The sequence below is a fragment of the Sciurus vulgaris genome, assembly GCF_902686455.1.
Source record: "Sciurus vulgaris genome assembly, chromosome: 15".
NCBI lineage: Eukaryota > Metazoa > Chordata > Mammalia > Rodentia > Sciuridae > Sciurus > Sciurus vulgaris.
In genome coordinates, this window is record NC_136476.1 from 70,009,793 (window position 1) to 70,020,892 (window position 11,100).

General features: G+C 47.4%; 1 protein-coding gene across 1 annotated transcript; it reads right to left on the bottom strand.

The window, feature by feature from the left end:
* Positions 1–6,864: 6,864 nt before the first annotated feature.
* POLE3 (DNA polymerase epsilon 3, accessory subunit) lies at positions 6,865–10,961 on the bottom strand. The gene is made up of 4 exons (XM_079111984.1): positions 10,724–10,961; positions 10,550–10,635; positions 10,119–10,237; positions 6,865–9,848 (listed from the first exon to the last, which is right to left on the bottom strand). Exons 1-4 carry the CDS (start codon positions 10,787–10,789, stop codon positions 9,676–9,678), a joined length of 444 nt encoding a protein of 147 aa, XP_078968110.1. The 5' UTR covers positions 10,790–10,961; the 3' UTR covers positions 6,865–9,675.
* Positions 10,962–11,100: the final 139 nt, after the last annotated feature.

Sequence of the window (11,100 nt, forward strand, 5' to 3'; positions counted from 1 at the left end):
AGGGGCAACATGAAGTATGGTCCCTGTCCCTGAGAGATGGTCACATCTGAAAGACAGCTCTTCCAGATTCCTGCCTCCCCTCACTCTAGCCCAGGGCTACTCAGAGTGGGGTCCATCAATCCCTGCTGGGCTACAGCACAGTAAGTCTTTAGAAACTTCATAGCAAAATGAATCTAATGAAGAAACCCCTGAGTTTGTTGTGTATGTGACTGCTATTAAAAACAATTAAGAACAATTTCTGGTTATTAATTTTGATATTTTATCAAACAACCAATGGACTGGAAATTTAAAAAAGGAACAAAAATAGAACTAATTCCTTCCTAGGCATACTTTGAGAAGCACTGATCCAGACAACATTTAAGTTTTGTTCATTTGTGAAAAATGCTCATTTTCGCAGCAGAAATTTTAGAGAATATAAGTAAGCAAAAGGAGAATTTCCTATAATTGTACCTCAAGCGAAGTGCGGCTAACACCTTGCCACGGGAACTTCCTGACATGCACTTAGAGGGTAAGACCATACATGTGCTGCGGACAGAGGAGCTGAGGCACCTGCACCCTCCCCACCTGGGTGACCACGAAGGCTGTCTCCCAGCCAAGGAGACTCCTGCACCTTCTTGCTCTGAGGTGGCAGCTTGTCCCTCTGATGGAGAAGGCTTGGGCAATCTCTACAGCCTCACCACACCCACGTCTAGGGCCTCTCCTCCCCTACCCTGGCGAGCTTTCTTCTTGCCCATGCCGCAGCCTCTCTTATGTAACAGTGCTTCTCGGCTCCGTCTCATCTTGTGCCAACAGCTTCTGCGGGGCAGGGTCCAGGGTTAGTTTATTTTCACCTGCCCCCCTACACTCTACCCACACATGGACTCTGGCACGCAGCAAGTATTTAATTACATTAAGTACAAGACAATATGCCCTCGTGCCAGAGAGGTGCTATGAGGCAGGAGGAAGCGGGGCATTCAGGTGTTTCTTGAGTATCTGCTGTGTGCCACCCACACTGGGCATTCTCATAGGTGACCTCTCCTTGAGTTCGCATGTCAGGCAGGGCTGATGGAGTGCACTTCAGAGAGAAGAAGCTCTGCCACAAAGGAGTCATGGTTTCTAAGTGGGTTAGAGAGCAGAAGAAGCTTCTGGAAGACCAGGGCTTGAACTTAATTTTGCAGGATAAGTGGGTTCAGCTTGGTGGGGGAACGAGACAGCTCTTCCTCAGGAAGGGAAAAAAGGGATGGAGTTGGGGGTGGAAGATAGCTGTGGGCTGTTCTGAGGACCTGAGGAGGCAATGGAGCTGGAGCCCCTGTGGAAGGAGGGGAGGGGAGAGGAAGGCAGCGGGCCAGGGAAGATTTCTGAGCAGGAAGTAGGGGAGTGGCTGGTCAAAACCTGGCTTTAGGAACATAAATCCTCCCACTGAGCAGAACAGACCGGAAGCAGAGGACAGGGGTATGGGAGGTCTGAGGGCGGAGAAGGAAGGGCCATAGCGATGCAGCTAAGAAGCAGTCTCTCAGGGCGGATGTGCTGTCTGCCTGACCCAGAGGGTGGCGGACGGGGACAGGGCAGGAATAGGGTGATGGGAAACCAGGCGCGCAGAGGAGATGGAGGGCTTCATTTCAGACATTCCTTTTTGGAGGTGCTTGGGAGAACACCCAGTAGCCAGGTGGTATGTGTGCTGGCGGGAAGCCACACAAAAAGTGGGGGTGGCAGTGCCAAGTGCAGTTGCTCCTGGGACAAATGGAACTCAAGACCCAGAGGGGGCAGGGACTCACCCAAGGTCACACAGCGCATTATAAGCTAAAACAGCAGGACTACAACCCTGGTGATCCTTCAGTGCGCCAGGGCTGACTTTCTGCCCAATCTCTCCAGCCTCTTTGGCTCCCTCCCAGCTCTGGGGCCCATCTTATCCCATCTTCCTCCTTGGTGGGGTTGGGGTTATCAGAAGCCGCACAGGGATCCACCCTACCCCCACGCCCCAGGGTGGGTCAGTCTCATCACCTGACACAGGGGCAAGCCAGGGCTCCCCAAAGATGTCTTAATCCCTAAATGAGCAATCATTCAGCAGATATGAGGTTCTGTCTGCTCCTTTTGTGCAAGATTTTGCTCCCCTGTCTGCCAGGAATTAATTCAGCTCAGAGCAGTCAAGTCACTTGCCCAAGACCACACAGAAAGTAAGTGACTGAGTCAGAAACTAATTTTTTTTTAAACTCCAAATGCAGGGTTTTATATACTATCACCCGCTATACTGGTCAGTGTTTGATTTAGTAGGTATCTCTCTGCAATGGATGCTGGAAAGAAATACACTGAGTGTATTAATTAGGTGCTGGGTACTTTATGCTTATATTATCTTAATTGTAAGAACTGTCCTTTTAGTCATAGGAAATGGAGGTTCCAAGAGGGTTTATGTGACTTGCTCAATGTCATTCTGGAGAGTATAGTCAAATTTTGAAACCAGGTTCACATGTCTCTGATTCATTTCCCTGAGCAACAATCTTTTGTAGCAGGCTGTGGGCTTCTGGAATTCTCAGCTGCATTCCACTGGCCTCAACTCCCCACTTCCTTTAGGAGGCCCACTGAACAACTGCCTTCTGCCTATAAGAAACCTCTAGTAGGATTGCTTATGAGCTGGGCTGCCCAAATTTCACCCTGAGGAGCCTGGGAGAGGTGGGGAGGGCACAGGAGAGGGGGAGGCGGCCTTGCTAAAGCAGTTCCATTTTGATCTGGTTTTTTTTTTTTTTTTTTTTTTGATGGTCAGAGAGATAATACATTGAAAAATGGTGTTAGTCCTGGAAGAATTAAAAAGTTGAAAATCACTGATCCTATTTAAATTTTAATATGGAAAACGGTGCAGAGAGGCCACAGGACTTGCTTGAGATCACAGTGAGTGAGGTACAGAGCTAGGAAATGACCCTGAGGCTCTTGGTTCAGGTCCAGTGCAGTGCACTGTGACCACATAGAGTCAGTCCATGACAACAGTGGAGTGGGAAAATGCCCCAAGTCACATTTCTGCTTTGCAGAGTCAAATCAGGCCAGGGTTTAGCTTTGTGAAAAGTCCCTCAAAATTTGGTAGGTTTTTGCACAGCGGAAGGGCATGTCCCCTAAATTAAGGGAGCTTGCAAACCTCAGCTTAAATCCTGCGTCACCACATTTATAGGAACAAGACACCAGGAGGCCCCACGCCTTCGCTCACCCACATTAGAACAGGTTAGTTTTATGGAAAGCAGTACAGGGTAGCGCAGAAGAAACCATGTTGCAGGATCAAGCTGGCCCAGGTCTGGTCTGTGCTCTACTCTAACCTTGGCCAAGGTCAGCCGTCTTTCAGGGCCTTCATTTCATTATCTACCAAATGGGCTGACATTATCCAGCTTGTAAGGCTGCAGAGAAGATTAGGGGTAGTGCTGAGGTATGTGTCTGGCACCAAGGAGCCACTCAATAAACAAGAGGCTCATTTTATTATTAGGAGCAGGGCTGATCTGGAACAAAATCTCCTGGTACAGTCCTGTGCCTCCTGCACCACACCCTGAAGTGAGGACTTCACTTGAAGTTGTTGTTTAGGCCCTGTGGGTCACAAGATGTTCCAAGGTCCCTGCTTCCTAGCACCTAATGTGGTGGAGGAGAAATAAAACCCCACACAGATACCAGAGTAGTGGAGTGGCCCGGGTGCTGTGGGAGGATCCTGTCTCTGGGAGTCAAGAAGAGCTTCAGGAAAGAAAGAACACTGAGGGACAGACTTTCAAACTGGTTGTGAAGGTCTTGTCTTTCTTGGCTGGCCACATCCCAACCTGGGACTAACCTAACTTAGATCCTGAGAGTGGCCACCAAGCGGGTGAGAGAGCCGCAGGTTGTGCTCCACTGATTCCAGAGGCTGTGCTCTTGGCCCAGAGTGATGGGAGCTGCTACGAGCTCTGGCAGGCTCTGCCACTGGCTCAGAAGAAGGCAGTCAGAATTGCCAGCTAGGTAGAAGAGCCAGGGTTTAGAAACCCAAAGCCCCAGAAAGGCCCAGGACAGCAGCTGCCAGGCAGTTCTGAAGGTTCAAACAACCCACATTTCTTGAATATCTACTCTGTACCTGCTGCAGTGTTACATATAGGGATTAAAGAGAAAAATGAGGACCCAGTCTGGTCCTGGGACTTTGAAAGCCCTAATCTCTGGGCTCAGCGATTTGTAGCTAGGAGAAGCTGCCATTTCCACAGATTCCTAGAATATCCTTGCTATAAGGTTTCTTGAAGCTTGCTGATTGCATCACTGAAACACTGGTAAAATTGGGCTCAGAGAAGGGCAAAACACTGACCCTGGATCCTGCAGCAGGTTAGTTGCAGATCTGGGCTAGAATTCAGTTCTCCAGCAGCCCAGTCCTCAGTGCCCACCATGACCCTTGGTACTGTGACAGATTTCAAATTTTATTCCTAGCACAGTTGGACTTATGAAGAGCTACAGGTGAAGAAGATTGTGGTAGGGAAGGGGTAGAACCCTAAGCTACTGGGCGGCTGGCGGTAGAGGGTGGTTAAGTGTGTGGGCAGTGGAGTCTGGCAGATGGTTCTGCCACTTTCCGCCTGTATGACCTCAGTTTCCTCATCTGGTAAGTGGGGACTTGAACGGACCTCAATGGGTTGTTGCACGGACTGAATTGGTCAAGCATGCAACGTCTAGCACAAGCGTTCTTATTGTTTCCACCTCTCTCCTCCAGCCTGCAAGGCACCTCGGGCTCCGCACTGATGCGGATTGCTGGCGGTGCCCTGGGTGAATCCAAGAGAAGAGGCAATAAGCGGGAACTCGGCCTCCAATCCCGGCTGTTGCAGTACCATCTAACCCAAACAGGGGCCCATGGAGACTCGGTCCCCAGCTGCAGCGCCGGAGCTTCAGGCACACGGCACAACCTAGGGACGTAGGGCTTAGTGCAACTGACCCCGCTTCGCTCAGAGGCAGATCTCCAAACCCTCCATCTCCCGGAGCCCAGCCCCACTCACCGCCTCCTTGAAGACTCCGAACCGCTGCTCCACACACTGCAGTGCCGGGCTCTAGTCTCCCGGGGCCCACGTGGGGGCGGGGCGGCTCACCCGGAAGCAGCTCCCCCCGCGGCCCGCCCTCACCCGCAGGGAAGCCACGCCCCCCGCGGTCACTCTCCGGGAGGGCAGGTCAGATCCCCGCGCCCCGGCCCACGCTTATCGGACTCGAGACCTGGCCAATCAGGTATGCCGAGGGGCTGGACAGCCAGCCTCCGCCCGCCCCAGGGCTGGGGAAATGAGCGAGGGAGCCCACCCCGGGGCTCCGGAACCGCGCGGGAGGGCCCCATCGAGTGACCACTTCTCGCAGGCTGGCACAGCTCTGGGTTCATCCCTAGGTTTGCTTTACTGTTCTTCCCAGCCTCCCGCAGCCTTGGCCCTGGTTCCGTTTTTGATGAAAGAACAATTGGATGTCAAGGACATTAACACCACCAATAATGCCTAACACAATAGTTTAATCAATTTTTGCAAACTGAGCATTTAAAGTTGTTGAGTTCAACACCACACTGTCTTCCAAGTTTTTAGAGAAAATTTATTCCAGCGTAATTACTCAGGGTCTATTCTGTGTCATGGGTTGGGACACGTGATGTACAAAGAGGCATTAAAAAAAAAAAAAAAAAAAAAAAAATTCCCAGGGGCATCAGACCTGACTAGGAGGGGTACAGTGAGAGATCTGAGCAGAGGTTTATGGTTGGATGGGAGAGGACTTGTAGGAGCAGGAGGGATCTGATGAGGTTTATGGGCCAGAAATGAGAGGGGAAGTGGATTGTGGTTGTGAGGGAGTCGCTAGAGGAAGGCGTGGGAATTAACTGCTTCATTTATTACAGGGTAATGAAAAATGTGTATGCATGTATGTACGTGTGTGTATAGTACTGGGAACCGAACCCAGGGTGCCTTACACTGAGCTACATCACCAATCCTTTTTACTTTGTATTTTGAGATAGGATCTCCTTAGCTACCGAGGGTCTAAGGTTGCTCCAGCTTAGCGAGAGCCTGACTCAAAATAAAAAAATTAAAAAGGTCCGAGGATGTAGCTCAGTGGTAAAGCACTCCTAGGTTCAATCCACAGTACCAAATAAATACAATAAAAAATAAAATGGTTTATTTTGTGTTCTGTGAGTTCTATCTCAATTTTAAAAAAGCTATTTCACTGGACGCAATGGGGTATTCTGGAATGGAGCTGTAACAAAAAAGATAGTATTAGGAAAACTGGTGAAATATGAGAACACTTTGGCCTTTAAATTTTTTCTTTGATTTGACAAAATATTCCATGGTTATGTAAGATGTTAATGTGGTGGCTTGAGAGGCTGAGGCAGGAGGATAGTGAGTTTGAAGCCAGCCTCAGAAACTGGTGAGGCGGTAAACAACTCAGTGAAACCCGGTCTCTAAAATAAAATACAAAAAAGGGCTGGGGATGTGGCTCAGTGATTGAGTGCCCCTGAGTTCAAACCATGGTACCAAAAAAAAAAAAAAAAAAAAAAAAGATGTTAATGTGAAGGGAAGGGAAGTCGGGTGATGGTTTATGAGACGTCTGTACTCTTTGTAGTTTTCTGTAATTCTAAAATTGCTCTAAAATAAAAAGTTTATTTAAAACAATAACAGAAGCATTGTCAAAGGCTGTAGGCACACAATCTATTTTCATAAATTAGTGCTAAGATCCTGACAAGCCACTTCTAAGCAGGCTCAATTGCCATTGGCAAAAAGAGGGGTGAGGCTGCAAAAGTAGTTTTGAATGGGTTAGGACAATCTCCTACTCCCCAGAACCAGATTAAAATCTCTGGGCATGAAGTGTTGTGTTTCAGAAAGAAAGATGAGAAGAATCACCTGTTTGGTAACAAACCTTCAAAATCCAGATACTACTAAAGGAATGATAGAGATGTGGCTGGGGAAAACTGATCCATGTCCTCAAAGATTCTTCCCAGTTGTTAAATTCTGTAGGTTTTTTTTTTTTTTTTCTTTCTTATATGTATTTTAGTTGTAGATGTACACAATATATTTACTTATTTTTATGTGGTGAGGATTGGAACCTAGTGCCTCACACATGAGAGGCAAGCGCTCTACCACTGAGCTACAACCCCTGCCCCTAAATTCTATAGTCTTAAACCATAGTCTCTTTCAGGAAACATTGCTCTCAGAAAGTTAGTTTGGTAGGGAATGGGGCAGGATGAACTAAAACCATATAGGGGAGCTTTTTTGGATTCACTTTTGACTGGAGCATATACAGCTTTATGTTGAAGATTAGCATAGATGGTAGGGTGAGCTCCTTACAACTGGTTAAATATGGACTTATGAACCCTTAAGTCCATACTTTCTAGGCAAGTGCTCTACCACTGAGTTATATTTCCAACCCTTTTTTTGAAACATCTCGTTAAATTGCCCAGGCAGGTCTTGAACTTGCAATTCTCTCATCTTAGCCTCCTGAGCAGCTGGGATTCGATGAATGACACTGTGCCCAGATTGAATTTAATAGTAAGTGGGAAATGACTGTAATACAGCCATGTTCCAGAATGATCCACTTGGCAAGCAGAACACCGGGGAAGCAGATGAGGCAGGAAATTGAGCTCAAAGGAAGCCACAGGAGTCCAGATGGGACCTGAGGACTTAGCCTAGAATAGTGCTTATGGGAATTAAGAAAGGATGTTTCTACTGTGGAGCAGGAAAAAGCCACTAAACCAAGTAACCACTGGGTTCTACCTTTGTAAAATATCATTTATACGTTTATCTTTTGAAAAACTTTATTATATAGAGTTGTGGTTGAGATAATGGAGATAACAGCAGTGCTGCTCCAGAGTTTTAAGAGTTAATACTTGAGAGCATTTAGAACAGTGCCAGACACAGGATGGGCTCAATAAACGGCACTGCTGAGAATCTAGTATGTATAGGGTGCCCAGCAGAGCCACTAAATGCAGCACCCTTGCCTGTGAACGAGCAGCATCTGCTGGTCATACAAGGTGATGCAGGATTCCACATTGACAAAAAGTCTGGCCCAATCCATAACTCAAATACCTAATGGGGCATGATTAGTGGATCTTCTCCAAAAACACACACCCTACAAATGTATGTCATGACTTTACTCTCTTTTTTTTCTTGAGAGGGGGTCTCAATGTGTTTCTCAGGCTGGTCTTGAACTCCTGGACTCAAGGGATCCTCCCACCTCAGCTTCCCGAATGCTAAAGCTATTGGCGCATACCCCCACAGTTAGCTAGTACGTCATCACTTTAAGCAAGAATTGTTTTATTTGTACAAAGCATTATAACCTTTTTTTTTTTTTTTTTTTTTTTTTTTGCGGTGCTGGGGATTGAACCCAGGGCCTTGTGCTTGCAAGGCAAGCACTCTACCAGCTGAGCTATCTCCCCAGCCCGCGTCATAACCTTTAAAACAGTCTCATTTCTCAACAAACTTTCCATTGTATTCATTTAACAAATTAATGGTCTTAAACTATATACCACACTCCCTTGTCAAATCCCAAGTTCTCAACTGAGACAAAAAAGTGCTCTGGAACACCGAATGGAAAGAGAAAAGGCTAAGAAAGGCCAACAGAGATACTTTAGAAGAAGTTAAGGGGGATTTTTTTGGGTGTGGTAAGAGATTTAATTCATGAGCACCATCAGATTTCCCTCAAAGCTTCACAAAATAACTTTAAGATATGAGATTAGAACTAAGGAACCTGAGAAACCTGCACTTCAGGATATTAAGCAGGAAATCAGAATTCCTAGATTGTGGATGAAGTGAGTAAAAGAGGGAAAGTAGAGAAGAATAAGAGAAAAATAGGAAGTGAGATACACAAAGGGAAAAAGCTGTGCCTAGAGGAAATTGTCTGAAACTCACAATGAATTAAAGAATGAAAAGACAAAGACACAGTCTGGGAGATGGAGTATAAGAAGAGAAAGCCTAGGTTCTGCATCTTCCAGGAGGTGACTATAAATCCTAAAGCTGTACAGTAGTAAACAGTGAGGGACATCTAACACTATGCCATCTGTTTTATAAGAGTAAGACACTGGCATCTCTGCTTGACTAACTCCAATCAATACTGCTAATTTAAAAGCATATGTCACCAGAGTGCAGCCATCCTACAGGCTGTATGTCTATAAGCAATCTAATAGGACTGAAAGCTAAGTGGGATTAGAGGAAATGAAACTCAAATTAATGCAAATGTCAAGTGATGGTCAGACAACTGAGTTATTTTCCCACAGTCTTTTAGTAGTTTTTTTTAAAGCTAAACCATTCTGACCATTCGTAATGAGCTACTATTGCCAAATACTGTACAAACAGGCTGACCATGATCAAAACTCCAATTTTTCCTGAGCCTTCACTGCCTCTGTGATATGGAACATGGCAGGCAGCATGGAAGTTATTACTTTTTTGGAGGTGCAAAGAGTCTTGGGATCAAAAACTACCTAGCCATAAAATGTAAGGAAACAAGAGATATTAATCTGACTAATAAACCATTCAGAATCCCTTACCAAAAAGTCATAACTTCAGACTGATTAAGCAAAACAGGATTCTGTCACTCAGATGCTCTTAGTCTGGGAAGTGCTGGTTTTGATGATAATTCTAGTCAGTTTTTATTCTGATCTTCTCAGGCAAAGATCAAACTTTGTCTGCTCTGCCCAGCAGGAAAAAGCTTTGCATAAACAGGTACCACAAGTCAGTGTGGTAGCTTCCACAGTGCATGGTCTGCCATCCCTATTCAATTGTCTACGTCCTCCTCTTCGTTTTGTTCTTCTTCTTCCAGTCTCTCCTCATCTTCTTCATTGTCCTCATCCCTGCTCCTGTCTTGTTCTTCTGAGTCTGTTTTTTTGTCTTTGTCCTTCTTCTTTTGCTCTGAAGCTTCCTTCTTACCTTTTTGTTCCCGCCTATAAGCTGTAAGGAAGCAGGAGGGGATTAGGAGGGTTGGAAGAGGGAATGAGATGCTGTAGCAGCAAACTCCGTGATATAACTGGAAAAGCTGTGGCTGAGAAGGAAAAATAACCTGCCCAGCATCACAAACAGATCTGAGGTAGCAACTGAGTCACATCCAGTACTGGTTTACTGGACTTAAAAGGGACCCACGCTGAAAGCCTCAGGGCCAGGTGAACAGGTCACACAGGATGACCATCTTCTATGTGCTTTAGAAAATGGAAGGCTCGTTACCTTCCAGAGCTTCTTTTAAGGGCGTTATGAACCTCTGGAACTCCATTTCTTCCATAGCTGAGAGCACATCACTGGCATTGAGCGTCTTGCGTTTCCCTTTCATTGCAAAGTTGTTGGCACTGAAAGAAGAAAGAGCAAGCGCTGGCAGGCACCTCTTGCTGTGTGCCAGAGGAGGGGTGGGAAAACTACAAGGGTATGAGATGCATGGGTTTTTGTGTGACACGGGTAAGTCCCTCCTTTTTCTGAACGAAAGGGCTAGAGCAAAATTATCTTGTTGTTTAATGTGCTACACAGCTTAGGAGGGCTGTGAATCTCTCCCCACTGAGATGGGAGTTTGTCGGGGTCTGTGGGTTCCAGACCACGAACCCGAGCCAGGTCCCCTGCGCCTCCCTCATCCCCAGCTGATCCGTGCCTAGCTGTGCCCCGCTCACCAGGATGTGGCGTACAGCACGAAGACGCTGGCGGCGCGGGAGATGGCGCTCCGGGCCTCCTTGGAGATGTTGACACCGTCCGGGAGCTGTAAGGGGAGTCGGGGTGAGCAAGGCGGCCAGCCCAGGACCTGCTTCCCTCCTGCCCGCTCGTCCGCTCCCGGCCCAGCAGCTCACCGCCTCCTTGATAATCCTGGTGATGACAGCATTGGGCAGGTTTAAGTCCTCTGGCCTCTCCGCCATTGCCGCAGCCGGGTCGGAGCTTATTCAGCCTCAGGCGTCTTCTTCAGGCAGCTACCGCGTCCGGACTTCCCGCGTCGCTACGGTCTGACCCTCCAAGGCTTCCGTTCTGCCCCACGTTGCCCGCACTGCGTCCCACAGTGCCCCGCGCGCCATAACCGTCTCCTGCCCCAGCCCCCCATCTACCTCAAATCGTTGCTGCTTCCGAAGTTTCCACATGATAGAGGTTTTGGCCCGCCACGGCTTCCGTCCGGCCCCACGGTGCTCATTTCTCGCCTTTACGCCATTACCACGTCTGGGAACTTTTTCCATGA

Coding starts and splice junctions, on each gene's coding strand:
- POLE3 (XM_079111984.1), bottom strand. CDS start 10,789: ATGGCGGAGAGGCCAGAGGACTTAAACCTGCCCAATGCTGTCATCACC. Junction 10,636..10,723: donor CCAGGATTATCAAGGAGGCG/GTGAGCTGCTGG, acceptor CTCCCCTTACAG/CTCCCGGACGGTGTCAACAT. Junction 10,238..10,549: donor GTGCTGTACGCCACATCCTG/GTGAGCGGGGCA, acceptor TTCTTCTTTCAG/TGCCAACAACTTTGCAATGA.